This window comes from Trichoderma camerunense (genome assembly GCF_050948025.1).
Source record: "Trichoderma camerunense strain CBS 138272 chromosome Unknown V8C40scaffold_15, whole genome shotgun sequence".
Taxonomy (NCBI): Eukaryota; Fungi; Ascomycota; class Sordariomycetes; order Hypocreales; family Hypocreaceae; genus Trichoderma; species Trichoderma camerunense.
In genome coordinates this window covers 682,809-699,269 of record NW_028145355.1, presented here as the reverse complement: position 1 = coordinate 699,269, position 16,461 = coordinate 682,809, and the positions used below count along the sequence as shown (strand labels likewise).

General features: G+C 44.7%; 7 protein-coding genes across 7 annotated transcripts; 3 read left to right on the top strand and 4 right to left on the bottom strand.

Annotated features, from left to right (window-relative positions):
• The first annotated feature begins 219 nt into the window (after positions 1 to 219).
• On the top strand, positions 220 to 1,073 carry V8C40DRAFT_252014 (uncharacterized protein). Its single transcript, XM_083217295.1, has 2 exons — positions 220 to 320; positions 375 to 1,073. The coding sequence occupies exon 2, from the start codon at positions 390 to 392 to the stop codon at positions 924 to 926; it is 537 nt and encodes a 178-aa protein (XP_083070587.1). The 5' UTR covers positions 220 to 320; positions 375 to 389; the 3' UTR covers positions 927 to 1,073.
• On the bottom strand, positions 938 to 2,453 carry V8C40DRAFT_252013 (LIP domain-containing protein). Its single transcript, XM_083217294.1, has one exon. The coding sequence runs from the start codon at positions 2,333 to 2,335 to the stop codon at positions 977 to 979; it is 1,359 nt and encodes a 452-aa protein (XP_083070586.1). The 5' UTR covers positions 2,336 to 2,453; the 3' UTR covers positions 938 to 976.
• Positions 2,454 to 4,421: 1,968 nt separating this feature from the next.
• On the bottom strand, positions 4,422 to 5,310 carry V8C40DRAFT_281271 (uncharacterized protein; the record flags this gene model as incomplete). Its single annotated transcript, XM_083221571.1, has 1 exon — positions 4,422 to 5,310. Exon 1 carries the CDS (start codon positions 5,088 to 5,090, stop codon positions 4,422 to 4,424), a length of 669 nt encoding a protein of 222 aa, XP_083070585.1. The 5' UTR covers positions 5,091 to 5,310.
• Positions 5,311 to 5,852: 542 nt separating this feature from the next.
• Positions 5,853 to 7,046, top strand: V8C40DRAFT_281269 (uncharacterized protein; the record flags this gene model as incomplete). Its single annotated transcript, XM_083221570.1, has 5 exons — positions 5,853 to 5,894; positions 6,000 to 6,158; positions 6,230 to 6,330; positions 6,415 to 6,743; positions 6,847 to 7,046. 5 exons carry the CDS (start codon positions 5,853 to 5,855, stop codon positions 7,029 to 7,031), a joined length of 816 nt encoding a protein of 271 aa, XP_083070584.1. The 3' UTR covers positions 7,032 to 7,046.
• A 248-nt stretch (positions 7,047 to 7,294) lies between these two features.
• On the bottom strand, positions 7,295 to 8,835 carry V8C40DRAFT_281267 (epoxide hydrolase family protein; the record flags this gene model as incomplete). The annotated part of the gene is made up of 5 exons (XM_083221569.1): positions 7,295 to 7,475; positions 7,525 to 7,773; positions 7,834 to 7,909; positions 7,968 to 8,508; positions 8,564 to 8,835. 5 exons carry the CDS (start codon positions 8,833 to 8,835, stop codon positions 7,387 to 7,389), a joined length of 1,227 nt encoding a protein of 408 aa, XP_083070583.1. The 3' UTR covers positions 7,295 to 7,386.
• Positions 8,836 to 9,402: 567 nt separating this feature from the next.
• V8C40DRAFT_281263 (HET domain-containing protein kinase) lies at positions 9,403 to 13,321 on the bottom strand (the record flags this gene model as incomplete). The annotated part of the gene is made up of 4 exons (XM_083221568.1): positions 11,589 to 13,321; positions 10,976 to 11,324; positions 10,154 to 10,919; positions 9,403 to 10,096 (listed from the first exon to the last, which is right to left on the bottom strand). The coding sequence occupies exons 1-4, from the start codon at positions 13,239 to 13,241 to the stop codon at positions 9,403 to 9,405; spliced, it is 3,462 nt and encodes a 1,153-aa protein (XP_083070582.1). The 5' UTR covers positions 13,242 to 13,321.
• Positions 13,322 to 14,240: 919 nt separating this feature from the next.
• V8C40DRAFT_281262 (kinase-like domain-containing protein) lies at positions 14,241 to 16,089 on the top strand (the record flags this gene model as incomplete). Its single annotated transcript, XM_083221567.1, has 4 exons — positions 14,241 to 14,259; positions 14,295 to 14,848; positions 14,899 to 15,681; positions 15,757 to 16,089. The coding sequence occupies 4 exons, from the start codon at positions 14,241 to 14,243 to the stop codon at positions 16,087 to 16,089; spliced, it is 1,689 nt and encodes a 562-aa protein (XP_083070581.1).
• Positions 16,090 to 16,461: the final 372 nt, after the last annotated feature.

Genomic DNA, 16,461 nt, shown 5'->3' with positions numbered 1-16,461 from the left:
TCTCTCACATACTATAAGTGCATTTTGCCTTCAAGGGCACAAAGTCTTTACCTCAAGAATTGCTGCCACCGCCTCATTCAGTGCATGCTCCAGCGCTACTCAGGTTGGAAGTTTGCTTGTGTGTTGGTTAATTTGTTTATCTGTTGGTTTGTGAATCGGGTAAATGCCGCTTATTAAGTCGCCTATTCCTTCGGCTTTCCTTCTCCAATCCGTTCAATTGTTTCAGAGAAGCGCCGACTTTCTACTTTTGCATGCCCATCTTTGCACTCACAATTCAAACCAAGCCAGGCGCCAAGACTAGACAGACATAAGGTTACAAAGTGAGAGAGCCGCCTATATGCGCCAGACCCCGGTTATTATCTCATACCTGTCAGCATTCTCACTACACCATGGCCGAGTCTCGTTTCGAGTCGGAGCAATACACGTCGGAAAACTTCGTCGAAAGCGTAGGCGGGGTCTTATTCCGTCTATCATCCCGCGAGATCGGTGTGCTTCATCTCTTGGAGCACGATGAGTACGTGTTAGCCAAAGGACGACGAAATTGCGGAGAAACTCGCCGTGAAACCGCCCTGCGCGAAATTACCGAAGAGACAGGCTTCGCTTGTCGCCTTCTTCCAGTAAATATGCATACTCGTGCCCCACCAGCAATAGAAACCGAGCAGTTGGACGACCGAGCGCGTTTTTACACGAATATTTGCGAACCATTTACCTTACAAATCCGCCACCTTGGGGGAAACGAAGTGAAAGTTATATGGTGGTTCGTCGCTGCTGTGAATGAGGAAGTATTGCCCGTGGAAACGATGGAGGACAGATGCGCGGTGGAGTTTTACAGCTATACGAATGTTCTGAACAAGCTGACGTTTCAGATGGATCGTGACATGGTTAAGAAAGCTATCGAGCTCGTGGAGAGTACTTACACAGAGTGACGCAAGATGCGGTGGGATTGAGAGGTTGTTGTAATATAATGATAGACTACCTATCCTATCACAATAGGCCCTACCGGCTTCTGAAGAAGATCCAACAAAGCGTCGATAATAAATTGCGGAAGAACCTCTAATGCACTAGGATCCAGCAACGAAGACGCAACTGTCGACGTTGAACACCGCGCCTGAGGCTTCTCGCCGTCTAGAACATCAATCAACCACGACAACGCCTTGGCGGCCCCAGTAATAGCGAGGCTCCCATGCTCCGAAAGGATGTCTCGAACGTATTCCACAGAAGTGCCTCCGGCGCAATACTTGCTTACTAGGGCATCCGTCTCGTCAACTGGGCTGAGCTCGTCCCCCGTGGACTTGTATACATATAATGGGATTCTGGGAATGGCATGACCCATGCCGTTGTCATTCTCTATTTGGACGAGTTGAGGATCCGTAAATGGTAGAGATGGGTCATCAAACATGGCAAGGACATCCTTGCCCAGAAAGTCCAAGACGTCGGCGGTCAGACACTGATTCCTCACAAGGCCAAACAGGGGCTTGTACTGGGTCAGGATGTGTTGGTCGAGAACCTCGGCAACATAAGGGTACTGGTTCGACAAGCCGACCATTCCCGATGGAATGATGCCGGCGAAAAGACTTTTGTTGATCTCTGTGAGGACGGTGGTGATGTTGGGTACAGTTCCTCCTAGCGCAGCTCCTGCAATCTTGAGCTCTGGAGCATAAGTTGGTTGCAGTTCAGCAGCCCAGCCGGAGGCGAGGCTTCCACCAGAGTAACCCCACATGGCCACGGTGGCATCCTTGTCGATGCTCGTGAAAGCACCGGAGCTGAGAGCAGCTCGGATGCCGTCGAGAGTCGCCTGGCCAGCTTGCCGATTAGCCAGAAAGGCAGCAATTGGTCCCTCGTGGTCAGGAACGATGAGAACCCAGCCTCGTTCGAGAGCTGCTTCGATAAGCAGCAGTTCGGCCTGCGTCACCAATGTGCCAAAGGGACCACCGGATGCCGAAGCCAGCTGCAACGCATACGAAGGGGCACAGTTTCTGAATGATGAATCTTGGGCTACCTGATACGACAGCACTTTTGTATAGTCTGCGTTGTGTGGGATCAGGATGGTTGCGACTGTTGCTGTTGCATTTCCAAAGTTGTCATTGGTTCTGTACAGGATCTGATAGCTGCCTTGGAGGTTTACAGGATCCAGACCAAAAGCCGCAATCGGCGCTGGCGGTATACGGTGCTTCAAGATGGTACCCGGAGGTGAGTTGCCAACGTCCAGAGGTACAGTGTAGAAGTCATCCTCCGTGGGAGGCACGGCAGTTCCTCTCCCCTTGATGTCATAGGGGATAGCGTGCACCGCCGTAAATAGGGCTAGCCATAAGAAAACACGGAGAAGCCCAATCATTATTTCAGGTCACTTGAAATCAACAATGCTTGCAGAGCATATACACGCTGAGATGGGCGCTTGACATATCCTCATTGCTGATCTTTTTCTTTGACAGTTATATACTCTTCCGCAGATCGGTTCACATGTTAGGAAACAGCAACTCTGCATTGCCCATCGTTTCCTTATTCCCTCGGCATCTTACACTCGAAAAGCACATTATTAGTACAGTTTACTAACAAATACAACCATCCCGTCCCTTGTCTAGCCTCAAAGGAGATAGTATCGGATTGATCTCGCAGCCCGAGTTGCGGGGAGAGGGGAGATCTGCGGGGAAGATCGGCTCATCATGGAAAGTCAGCTCATCGAGCGGGAATTGAGATTAGATCTACCCGATCTGTTAAGAGTTTCGCTGGATTATTCCTGCCTTTGAATGTCTTCAAAAAGACCCAAAATTCAGTCTTAGAGCTTCAGCAAAGGTCTATAATGTTGACCATACAACTCGTCCCCGCCGTCGCGTTGGTACACTTGCACGTTGCGATACAGACCCTAATTCAAAAAAGCTCACAGCATCAAAAGAGGAGGCTATTACTTAGTATGTAATTGAGTTATCTACGCGATCATTTCCTCCTAGATTGCGTGGTGTTGAAGAAATAGCCAATTATCTACTATGCGTACCCGACGCGCCAACTGTTGGTAAAAATTGGGCATCAAACTTCGTCCAGTGCCAACCAACCAAATCTCTATACTCTTTGGTCGCGCAAATATGATTATCAAAGAGCTAAATGTGAAGATCCAAAGCTTATTAACAGCTAGTTTACTCTCTTATAGAATGTAAAGGCTAAATATGGGATCCTTGATGATGATCTTTATAACTCTGATGCGGCTGGCTTTATGGTGGGCATTATCTTTCCAGGCACGGTTATTACAATTTCAGAAGGCTGTACAAAAGCTAAATTAACCCAACCCGGTAATTGGGAGTGATCAAGTATGATCCAAGGCGTCTCGTACGAAAGGCATATATTGACTGCTGGTCCTTAATGGCCATGAGAGTCACCACTCAATACAATTCGAGCTTCACTGCAAAGAGCATAGAATTATGACAATTTGCATGGCTCCTCATTCCTCTCATCTACTTTCGCCGCTAGATGTTGGCTGTTTAGGGCCATTAAAGCAATCATATGGTCGGCAAATAGAGAACTTGCTGCGTGCGCATGTTACGCATATTAGCAAGCTTGAGTTCCTCTCTGCGTTTCCTAGAGCCTTTTTTTCGTCAATCACTCGAAAGAATATTGAAGGGGGATTTACAGAGACTGGTATATCTCCATTTAATTCAAAGAGAGTTCTGTCAAAACTTAATGTGCTGTTACAAACACCAACGCCACCGGAGACTCTACCTATAGCTATACAGCATTTGGTCTCAAAAACACCGGTTATATTGGCACACTTGAACCTAGCGAAATAATAATAGCAGGTTAGTTTTACCGAGGAAGCTTGATTAGCGTATCAAGCGTCCAAGTCAGCACACCTAAGCGGTTGCGAAGTACCGATATGGCTATGGCCGAATAATAGTACACAAGAGTTGTCAAAAGTTCAATACAGTGATGAAATGATTCCAAATGCCGATTATCAAGCATATATTAGGGTCCACTGATCAGTCAATAAGTGTTAGTAAGAGCATTAAGGTAGGCAGAACCCGTTGTTAATTCGCATTTACTTGCACATTATCGCAAGTTCTCCAATCCGAAGCCTTGCTTTCCGCACTAAGCAGTGCCCCTTTCTGACCGAACTCCACCAACAATGGAACTTACATGTTGGCAAATTTCGCAGCAACACGACCTTTTTGTATGAGGTTCTAACTGCCGGTCTTTGGGTGGCCATCACGATGGCCATCGCAAGAAAAAGACAGGGATCGTGGTGAGCCATAGCCTTTACTACAGATCTCACAGCCGAGAACCTCGATACTGCACCTAAGATCCTCCCCGCTATCTGCGACATGACTTCTAGCACGATTCTTCTTTCGCCGCCACAGCGGGCTTCCGCACCAATGATAAACAAGGCACAGGGGAAACTGCCGTGTTCAATCGCGATAGCCATTTCACGACAACTATGAGAAGTCTATGGTGTGATTTGAAACGAACGTTTTGTGTGCACCTCTGAATCCTTGCATGCCAGCGATAATGGGAAGAGCGCTGCTGAAATCCTTCGAAGCTAAGAACTGTAGCTGGCTCTCAACGCTCTGCCACCCAACAACCAAAACACAAGTCCTGCACATCTCGCCCTTGTGTGCGACATCATCCAGCACCCAACCAATTGAAGATTCTCCTGTCATTCCAGTTGCGGTTTGGCCGATTTTTTGTAGAAATTGTTGAACGGTTGTAGTTGCGGTGTCTTGAAAGTTCTCCGGTACACCACCAAAATACATGTAGAGTACCTCTGCTACAGGTGATGTACCATGGCCTCCTTTGTTTTCAAGTACTGCAGTGCTGTATGGGTCAAATACAACACTATGAGAAGTGATGGGTTCACTAGTTTGAGAACTCATGGATTGTAGCAGTTGCTGATAGGCATCAGATTGTATATATCTGTCCAGTGTGGATTTCTCGTCCCAGTCAACAGATATACAAAGTTTGTTGTCCTCCTGTAATATCATGCTCCATCGAATATGCTGAATGCTCTTTTGTTCTCGTAGCATAGTGACAGCTTCATTGACGACTTCTTCTACCTCGACCGAAATTCGAAGTGATAAGAGTAGAAATTGCGTAATGGGGGCCATATTGGTTACTAGTTTTCGATCTTTCTGCAAGTAAACACGTCGGGAGTTACTGGTGAAGAGTAGCGTTGTCAGGTCGAAAGTCGCAAGAGTTGTTCCTCTATCCAAGGTCTAACACGCCTGTGATTCGTGGGCCGCGACAGAACTTCGGCAGCAACACATGAACAGCCGTCCTTGGGGGGAAATGCAGAAATTCCCCAGCTTAAATCCACATTGACTGTTTATCATCCAAAGAAACTATTTCCGAATGGTGCATCAGCAGCGGTGAGGTAATCATCCTATTAAGAGCAACCTAGACTAGCTTTTCCCCATAAGTAGACAGGCGATTAAACAGCAATCTTACACAGTCTCAGCCACAATCTCCATTAGTTTAGACCCACTTATGTGGGATTCTTGGGATATTCGGGGAAGAGGAACTTCCATATCAATTAAGCCATATTGGAGACGGGTCACGATAGTATATTTCGAGAAACACTGATAGAAGAATGGTTTAAACATCGATGCTCCATGAGTATGCCCTTACAAATACAGGTTTACAATTAATAATAGAGCTCAATGCTACTGGCGTGACTTATTTGAAGTCTTGATAGATTTGACTCAATATTAATATTGTACCTCGGTAGATATAAGATCTAGTCTTTTATCGTATCACTAAAAAGAAATCGGAACTGTCTTAAGCCTTCTCATGCATTATCTAGAAGCGAGAATATCCTGATTAGTCCAGTTTAAATTTCCATAAGCAAGAATCGGCTTGCTTCTCTCACAATGTCGTCCGTCGTAATTGTCGGTGCCTCTCGGGGACTTGGGGTATGCACTTTTATATACCTTCGAGTTTGCAGTTATTCTATGGATTTCACAGTTTTGAAGGAAGAAAGACGTTAAGACGTTTCAAAAATGCTGACTGGCACCTAGTTTTCACTGACCAAGATCTGGTCAGAAAACCCATCCAATACAGTGATTGCGCTGGTCCGCAACAAGGCGGCAGCTACTGCTAGCTTTCAGCAGGATCTACCCGGCAGGGGAAATATTCACATTGTCACCGCTGATTTAGAAGACTTTGACTCGTTGAAGGTCAGACTGGAGCATTTGCGTGTTTTATTTTGCTCTATACAGGGACCGCATTTAACTAATTAGAGGCTTAGGCTGCCTTGGGAGAGACGCGGAACATACTTGGCAATAAGCTTGACTATCTCATTGTCAACGCTGCTGTCAGTGACAGTATTGTTGATGATATTGGCAATGCGTGAGTACAATGCTATTGTTTAATCTTACTTATAAAGATTTTAGGGAGACAACTGACTGACACTTCGCCTTCGCGCTATTTTAGCATCCTTAATGATCGCGAACAGTTTGACCAAGACATGCTCCGCACCTTCAGGACTAACTGCTTAGGCGTCGCCCACGCTCTTGGTCTCTTTGCGCCCCTTCTTCTCGCTGGCACTGCCAAGAAAGGAGTCGTCATCAGCAGTGGTGTCGGTGACCCTCACTGGACAGCTAAATGGAGAACTTTTGGGCACGCGCCGTATGGCATCAGCAAGGCTGCTGTCAACCAAGTTGTGGCCAAGTTCCATGCTCAATACGCCTACGAGGGCGTTACAATTTCTGCAATTAGTCCGGGGATCATCAAGACTGAGTTTAATACCCCCAGACCCGATGGTGAGTGGCATCTTACTTCACAGGGCTTCTAGCGTCGACGCTGCTTATGCGGTGCCACTAATTAAACTACGCTCTTACGAAATCATGCTGACAATCCAAGTAGATCCCAACTATCAGCGGATGCAGAAATCATTTGGTCCACCTATTCAAGAGTCTAACAGATTCAAGGGCCCTTATACCGCCGACGAATCAGCTGCCAAAGTAACTGATGTTATTATAAACCACTTGGATCTTGAGAAAAATGGAGGGATATTAACCTCTGAGTACAATGACCAACAATGGGTATAAGCGTCACCACCTAGCTCCTATAAATTACTCGCTGTTAAAGGACTAAAAGATAAAATAACTACAATAAGACATTTGAGTTTGCACTTAAGCTAAACATTATCTAAAGCTTTCTGATCGCCTCTTAATTGAGCATGATTTGTTATACGTCTCATTTTCCAATTAATTGAGTGGTAAATAATTATTATTTAATGAACTGTAAGTTATTGTGACATTATATCCCAGATATGCATATGGAATCTGTCCGAAGAGCAAAGTGACGGATCCCATCAACAGACACCACCAACAGAGCTTTTCTCCTCCCCATGTAGTGACCATCGCAACAGCCACTTTTGAATGGAATTCATAGTCGCAGCTACTATTTCCAATAGCTCCCAATTTCTCGGAGATCAGATATCATCGCGGGAGGATTGTCCAACGCAGGGAAATGGCCACCAAAATCGTGATCTATACCAGGTCAGAGGTTGGTAATCAAATGATGCAATCCGATACTCACTCTTATAGACGACAAGATTACCCGTCTGTTTCACCAATGCGGGTGGCCAGAATAGAATGTTGTACTTGAAGGAGCTGAACAGTAGTGGCGCATCGGTCTTGGCTTTCGTATAGTTGGTAGCGAATCGATTTTGGTAGTAGATGAATCCAGATGAGATGAACGATTTAGTGAGGTAGTAAAGGGATACAGAGGTTAAGATTTCATTGTGTGTCAACACCGAAGGACCAGTGCCGGCTCGGGGATCAGACCCTACAGGTTTAACAGGTTTAGTAAAAGAGAAAGCAGCGATGTCGGATTGGAGCTACTCACAGTTCAGAAATTTTTCACCGATGTACGCTAATTGACCGACAGGGTTATCATATAGAGCGAGACCTATGGTATTTGGCTGGATACAACCGTAAGCTGATTGTCCGTTTTTGGTGATACGATTGATCATCGCTTACCTTGGTTGTCTCTTGTTGAAAATAAGCATAGCCGTTGGTGGACCATTCCACGAACGATTGCTCTTCAAACGTCTCAAGTGCATCTAGTGTGATGCCTTCTGCAGCTAGTTGGTCTGGGGTAAGCGGAACAAAAGGCAAGGAGGCTAGATGAGTCGCGCGGACGGTACTATTGTAGGAATCGTAAAGGTCGTACGCAGTCGCACAGCCCCAATCTGTTCCATGAGTAGCATATTTCTTATAGCCAAGAACATCCGTCATCAGGGTGTTGAAAACTCTCGCAGTGTCTTGATTTGTCCAATTCGCTGGAGGAGCCGAAGACAGCCCAAAGCCAGGAAGATTGGGAACAATAACATCAAAGGAGACAGATTTCCCATTCGACGTCTTGCCCTCCTTGGTAAGATTGTCAACCAACGGGAGAAACTCTAGAAATGAGCCAGGCCAACCGTGGAACAGGATCAGGGGAATAGCATTCCGCGCAGTGGATTTTTTGTGTACAAAATGAACTGTAAGGCCTTCAATTTCGGCCGTAAACTGCGGGTATCTTCCGGGAATATTTAGTAGTGCTTAGGCGAAGTACTAATTACCCGAAGACTCACTTGTTGATGCTAGCTTGCTCCTGTTTCCAATCAAATTGAGTAAGCCACTGTGTACGTAGTGACTTCAGAGTACTCAGTGGAATGCCAGCGTCAGAAGAGAGACCCGGGTACTCTGGAACTTCAGGTAGATGAGTGTTACTGATCAATTGAAGCATTCGAGGGACTTCGTTCTCTAGGTTAAGTGTATAAGGCTTCAGTCGATATCTTCCGCTCGAAAGCACCGAGGCGCTTGCAGAAACAACGAACAGGTAAGACAGAAGATTGAGATGCATTGTGCTGAGATGTTTGGATACGATTCACTTGAGATATTGGAGGCATTAAACAAACACAAACAACAAGCTCTTTATACAATTGTCACTTTAAGCAGTTCTACACATTGACTAGATCTATGTCACTGACTAATTGCTTCTTACGATAAACTTACAAATTGGAAATTCGATGGTTGATGCTTATACAATACAGAAATATTGAGGCTCTTGGCCTGTGGGAAGATTACCAATGTTTGTCCACAACAGGGAGGCATTATGACATGATACTTGATGACATTACACGACTTACAATTAGCGGTCTAACAAAGAGCCTCGATGTCACCGTCGGTTTTCGTCTGACCCACCGCGGCATCTAGTTCTAGTCTAAACAAACTACTTTACGACGAAGAACGCAAGATTCCATATGCTGCGCGCGTTTATTAGTCATCCAGAGATCCTCTTGACCATCATTATCATCACATTGTTGTTATTACCACGAGAGTGAAAGTGTCTATATCCTAATCAACGAACTTACGCTTACAATTTCTATCTTTCTTCAAAAATTCCAGGTACGGAGATCATAAATCGACTTTAGATAACAAAAATGCTCTCAGTGGCTGGTGAGATATGATCGGCCAAAAGAGCCCCAACACCGACTCTCTCATAAGTCAGAGGAGCGCACGGCACTGATCGGACCAACAAGACATAGTGAACAATCTCACTATCCTCATTCGCCTTACTTTTGCCAACCACAATGCACTTCCAGCTGTTTTGATCGAAGGAATAGTCTTTGGAGTCAAGCGTTACTCTGTCCAAAAGCTTAGGGTTGTTGATTAATTTGTTTGCTTTCGCATGTAGGCGGCCATCGCACTGAGCCCCATGAGCCGAAAATCTGAAAGGGCTCTCAGGGTTCTCAATCCAATCGACTTGTTCGAAGGGAATTTCCATATACCGTATCTCCCCAGTGTACGCCATCCAAGACCAAGAAGGTATAAATGTGCCGTCTTTATATGATATACGAGAAAGATCACTGTGCTCCTCGGCTTGCCAAAGTAAAGTCCTTTCCAGATATCGTTCATAGATGCCATAGCTGACGTTAGACTCAAATGCGCGAGCCAGTCGTGTTTGTAAGCCAAGTATTGCCTTTGGACGGTCGGTCGCCATTGTAAGGCCAAGTTTGCTATACTTGGAATTTATGTCTTGAATGAGTAGTATACGTTCATCTTTGTAGTATTTTAGACTAGAAACTGGAAAGTTGGAGTCGCTTAAGACTTGAGATTGGGGACTGTGTCGAACATTCATTAGTAATAATATGCAAAACAGTATCTTTTTGTATCCATACTTGCGTAGGGCAGCCAGAGTTTCGCAAAATATGCCTTGGCCACATTCCCAATAAATTTGAGTTGACGTAAAGTATATTGTACGGCGGGAAAGCGCTCTCTCTTGTAGAACCCAACCTCGTTTGCTCAATTCGCTCTCCTCAACGTCTGCATGGAAATCATCGATAGCTTCGGCAAGGTATAACGGCCCGCCCGATGTCTGGATTTTGGCATAGGCCCTAGGCTTTCGCCTGCCAAGGAACCCACTAAGAGAGGAAGTACCGCGGCTTGCAGCGATGGTGCAATATGCAGAGCTGAAGACTTCTTCCATCCTAGCGGCTTCTGATTCCCAGTCTTTTTCATCTTCTTGAATGATGCAAAGTGAGTCAATCCAGAGATACGGGACATCCAAAGCACGGGTGACTGTTACTGCATCCTGGAAGGTCTTGGGTAACGCTTTATAGGGGATATTCATCTTCATGGCATCAATATTGTGAGCATAGGTGCAGAATCTCTCTTCTTTTGTGAGTTTTCCCCAACAATGACTCAATGCAACATAGTGGTCATTAGTATTGTTGCTGGTCTCGACAAGGCGAATAGAATCGTTCCTAACATCTATCACTCTCGTAGGCATATTCTTATTTATGGCTGCAATTCTTTTCCGTGACATACAATCATGTGTTTCATCACAAAGGTGAATCCATTGGTTTAAAAGCCTAAATTGCGTGTTAGGAGACTCTGGAATGTATGGCTGCCCATGTAGGGCGTATGTTGGATCGAATCCGGATGCTGTGAATAGTTCAGCTATCCTTGTATTTACAGTGCACAGAAGCAATGCTACAGACCTGGATCAGAGTATATTGAAATCATAGGAGGTCCAGTAGGGGAGCTTCTCAGTACGTGAGAAACCTCATCCCGGAAAAGATTCATGGGTTCTCCAAAATTCAGATTGGCTTTTGCACGACAGAGGGATAGTAAGTGGCACAGGGAGCAGTCGCTCGCATCAGATGCTAAATCGTCAATGCTTAGGGGAGATTGCAGGGATGGGGACTCGAAATCAAATATGTGATCAAATTGACAAGGTTTCGATACATGCCTGGCTGGACGTAATGGACTCCAAAGTCGAGTTATCAAGGATTTGGCCCAATTGTTCTCTGTTGCGTTTCGCCATCTGTCGTAAAACCTAGTGGGCCACTGTACTCTGCTAGTATCTCATCGTATCGTTGGTCACAGAGCATTGAAGGCACTGTGTACATGAAGAACTCACCAGCTATATATTGTTAGGATCTTAAATCTAGTTAATTAAGGAGTTTTACAAACATTCTCCAATTGCCCGACGAGCTCTCATTAGTAACCTTGAAATCCATGAGGGGGGCTTATTCTCATGTGTGCTCACATACTTGGATTTTAATCGTCAGTTGGATGGTAGCTTAACGCGTGACAGGAGGGTCAACTTACTTGCGTTGAACGATTGGCGGCGTTTTGTGTGATCGATTCGTCAGATGTAGATAATTGCCTGCCGGATGCCAGTGCTTCCAGGTCATGATTGAACAGATAATCTGATTCTGAAGCCTTTCCTCGGATCGTCTTCAGTGATTTTACCACTGCCTTGGAATCTGCTCGCCGCTTGTCCGATATGATTAAAAGCTTATCCTCAATGAGCTCAATTACATCACTAAATGCCGATGAACCTTTGAGATCGCCTCTCAGCTTTTTGATCCATATTCCGATGGCAGAATGGATTCGTTCGGCACCCCCAGAACCAGCCTCTTCCCAAAATCTGGAATTGGAATTCTGGTTCAGGTCACTATGGAAAGATTTTGTACCACGCACGCCGTAAACAGCCCAGATAATAAGCTCCAAGAAGACGCAACCTAATGACCATATATCGTATTTTCGAGACAAAGCCTTGAGTTGCCTCTTTGGAGATACTTCTGGAGGCTCGTATGTGATACTACCGTGCCTGGTTGTTGTCGTGTTATTCCGTTCGCGAGTGTATTCCACGTGCTGCTTCGCGAGACCAACATCCGCTATTATCAGAGTAGATTCATTTGAATTTCCAATACCAGGCCCTGAACAGAGAATGTTGGACGGTTTGATATCTCCATGTCGAATATTTTTATCATGAAGAGCTTTGATAGCTTCTGAAAGGCCAACAATTTGATCCAAAACCCAGGCTATCAGGTCTCTGTCAAGCGTTTTTCGGGTTGATTGCAACATATCTTGAAGGTTCCCCCCATTAGCCCATGGGAACAGGAAATACTTGTCATTCCCTTTGGTATATGTAGCAATGGCTTTGATCAAATGTTTGTTATTCAATTGTTTCATCGTCTCGAGCGTTTGTCGTTCCTTATTATAAAACTTTTCGACGTCTGTCTGCTGGTCATTCTGAAAGAGGCGCTTTACAGCGACGTCAACAGAGGCACCTGAGGCACCTGAGGGGCGATCGAATTCTTTCTCGGCCTCGGTAATATTAGTAAGCGGTTGATCAATGTAGAAATTACAACTAACAGATTCTCCCATTTGATAATGCGCGAAATGGAGCTGTACTTTCCGGACTTCACCGAAATGCCCTGAACCATCACCAGGTTGCTTTGCTGATAAATATGGGAGCCGATGCTGCCCATCAAACTCATACATGAATTTGTTCTCATGAAATACTGGAGCCAAGAAAATCCATTGTCTCTCACAAAAATTGTCAATGTCCATCGACTTCCAATCCGCAAAACATTCCAGAGGCGAATTCGAGTTGGCTTTGCATATTTTCCGAGACTTGATACATACAGGAAGATCTTCATCCTTGAATCCACTATTTCGCAAGTTTTTTATTTTGTTAACGGTATTTGAAAATACCAAAGTGAGAAATACTTGGTTTGCGTGTGTCATAACATATCTTGCTAAATCCTTAATATCCATGTCTTCAAAATGTTGACGCAAAGTCGATTCCACGCTTTCCGGTTGCATCAACGATTCGGCCTTGTCCTTTGGTAAGAATAACGAGCATCCTTCAGGAATTTTATTCCCCCCATCTGGATTGTTGGAACATTTATCTTTTATCTGATCATAGGTAATACTTGTGTTGTCGTTTGTTGCAAACACTCGAGTGGCCATAGTTGGATAACTTCACATAAAATCCAGATGAAACCGATGATAGTAATATGGATGGTATAAAAGAATTCCTCAATTATTGTCAGGGAAAAATGTTCAGTGTGATATTTATTATTGTTGCGTCCATGGCGGAGAGGATATAAAACATTGGGATCTTCAAAAGGCACGCCACGCCAGCGCATTTGCCATAATCATTTTCTGGTTTAATGACTTTTTCCTTTTATAATCATATGCATGACACGTGGCATTGCATCTGAGGGTTGGGCATGAATGGAACCTAGCAAATAAGCTGTACAGGATACGTGTGCAACCATCAGGCTGCCTATCAGGCTTTGCCAAGCAACGAGGCTCTGTTGCAAACTTTTATCACCGAAGATGGAAAAAATATGTGATTAATTGGTCGCCTTGCAATATATATTGGCGAATCATGTATGCGGGAAAAAAAGTCAACAAATGCGTGTGACCACGAACCCACACCGGTGAGATAGATATATAATGGGAGTGTGCGTTGTGCAACCATCATAACTCCCTAGTAAAATGGCTTTATGTTAGTCCGCTTTATTCATTACGCTTCCACAATGTGGGAATACTACCTAATACACATTGTCCAAGACTAGTGGCATCGAAGCTCACCGAAACGTTATTAACTGCCACCTTTGGGCAGCCGTTTCTAATGGTGATGGTGTTCTGGTGGCCTGCGAGAAATAATGACAGAACCAAGGGCTAGTAGATAATTTAATGGTCTCAATGTGTTGAGTGAAATATCCCGTTATATAAGTCGCCATTGTGCCCATTTGAATACCTATCCAAATTCCTCTCCCTCTCTACCAAAGCTGATTCTCTACATCGCTCGGATTTAAATATTCCCCAATTTTTGAAACCCTACACTTTGCTTTGCAAACTGCATCTGCATCTACCGTCATATCTCTGACAAAGCAGGTACTTTATTTTGACGAAGATAAGGCAGATTATTTGCTGTTTAAATGCTAATTCGGGGTATTTATGTCAGATAACAAACGCTGTAAGCTATGGGATCCTATGCCACAGCGACAGAAGATGTGGAAGGATCATGGACAGCTCGAGTCGGGAGAGAAATTCGTTCAAGGCTACTGCCCGAGAACGAACCTATACTGAACCAGTTTCTCCCACTCGGCGATCTACAGATTATTCTGTCTCAAACCAGCATCGACGAGATACTGAGGGAAATATTGGGGCGCGATGATTCGATATCAGATATAACTTATAAAATACTAGGCAGTGGATGCAAGCCGAGTCTTAAGGTTTTCGCGACCCTTATACTCATTGAAAGGGTGGAACATGTAACCCAATTTTTACAACTTGGAGTACATGATGAAATGTTGCCTTTAACGCCCAAGTCCGATCCGGAGTTATTTCAAACCTGGGGCTCAGCGGAGATTGAAGTATTTTATGAAAGACAGTACACGTTTATAGCCCCTATTTTCGATTTCACAACAATGCAGCATTTTGAATGGGATACATTGGTGCGTATGCCCTTTCTAAAACCATTAAAATGGGGAAATAGGGGTGCCCACGGACAAGTAGCCAAGATAAAGATTCATACCCAGCACCAGGCTTGGAAAACCCCTTTAGTAAGGCTTCACTACTTGAAACATACACGCATATTAGCTCACACTTATAGAATTCTGGCTCTCAAACGTCTTGGTTCGCCGTGAAGAAATTTATCGCCCAAGACGCCGAAGGTGTTGCTATTTTCAACAAAGAGAGGGCAGCATTGTTAAAGTTTAGCAAAGAAAACAATGGACACAAACATCTCATCAAGCTGCTGCTGTCTTATCAGATAGAAGACAGTTTGTATATGATCTTTCCATGGGCAGATGGAAACCTCGCGGAGTTCTGGAAGGAATATCCGAGCAAGCCGTCAGAAAACGACTCATTTTGGCTCATTCACCAATGCTTTGGCCTATCTGATGGACTTAGTAAAATTCACGGTTACAACCAGCGTCTACCAAGATATGGGCATGAAAAAGGCACAACTGATATGGATGCTGCAAACCGCGGGCGACACGGCGATATCAAGCCAGAAAACATACTCTTTTTCCGTGAACCGGAATCAGATAGAGGCTATTTGGTTGTTTCCGACTTTACTTTGATGCGTTTTCACTCTGATGATACGATTCACAAAACTGCCGCAAACGAGGTAGGTTATTCGAAGGCCTATTGCCCTCCCGAAGTCCAGCATGGATCAAATACCTTCATTGATCAGAAATATGACATCTGGACGCTGGGATGCGTCTACCTGGAGTTTATTACTTGGTATTTGCACGGTTACGATGCGATTCGTGGGAGATATTTCAAAACTTCATCTGGAAAACAAGCAGAAAGTTTTCAAGCAATGAGACGGAAGGAGCACGGAGGATCAGATGACACATATTTTACCCAAGTCCCCGGGCGCCCTCCTAAGGCGAAGGTTAAGCTATCCGTCGATACAGTGAGTTATACTCCGTAATATGGTAGTGATTTGGCTAAAAGTGACTAGTGGATAAGTATGCTGCATAAGCACGAGCATTGCTCTCAAGCCATTCACGATTTTCTGTCCCTCATCGATCACCATATGCTAGTTCCGTTGCCTGACGATCGGTACTCCATGAACCAAGTCCGTGATGAGCTTCAGATCATTGCATCTAAGTGTAGGAGAGATAGTAATTATTGTCAGTCGGGTATTCCGATGGGAACTCTTATGAGGGGGCTTAATCACCTGGTTGAGCGTTCAGGAATGTCCTCTTTTCAACCGGTGGGAGAACACTCTACTACCATAGAACAGGGCCTTCGAGAAGTATTGCGAGGACAGGCAACGTGGAATACAGTATAGATAATGCAAATTTAATTGCTTGATTAGCTAAATAGAGACAATTGCAGTGTTGGCATAACGCAGAAAAGACCACAATAGCTATCTTGACCCAAGAAACGCGAGCATGCAGTGCTAATCTCCAAGTAAAACGTGATATTACACGCTAAATTTCACACACCAAGATTCTCTGCATCACAGCACGTACGCTCCCAAGCCAGCTTTAAGAAATGAGGAGGAAGAAGAAGTATAAGGCTAGACTATCAGAAGTCTGGGGTACAGAAGGTTCAAGGTAGTCAAGGAGTCAAGGAGGGAAACCATAACCCAATTGGCTATTTTGTTGTAGCGAGATATCTGACAATGACTGTGTCTATCTCTAAACCTCTTCGGAAAAGG

Coding starts and splice junctions, on each gene's coding strand:
- V8C40DRAFT_252013 (XM_083217294.1), bottom strand. CDS start 2,335: ATGATTGGGCTTCTCCGTGTTTTCTTATGGCTAGCCCTATTTACGGCG.
- V8C40DRAFT_252014 (XM_083217295.1), top strand. CDS start 390: ATGGCCGAGTCTCGTTTCGAGTCGGAGCAATACACGTCGGAAAACTTC.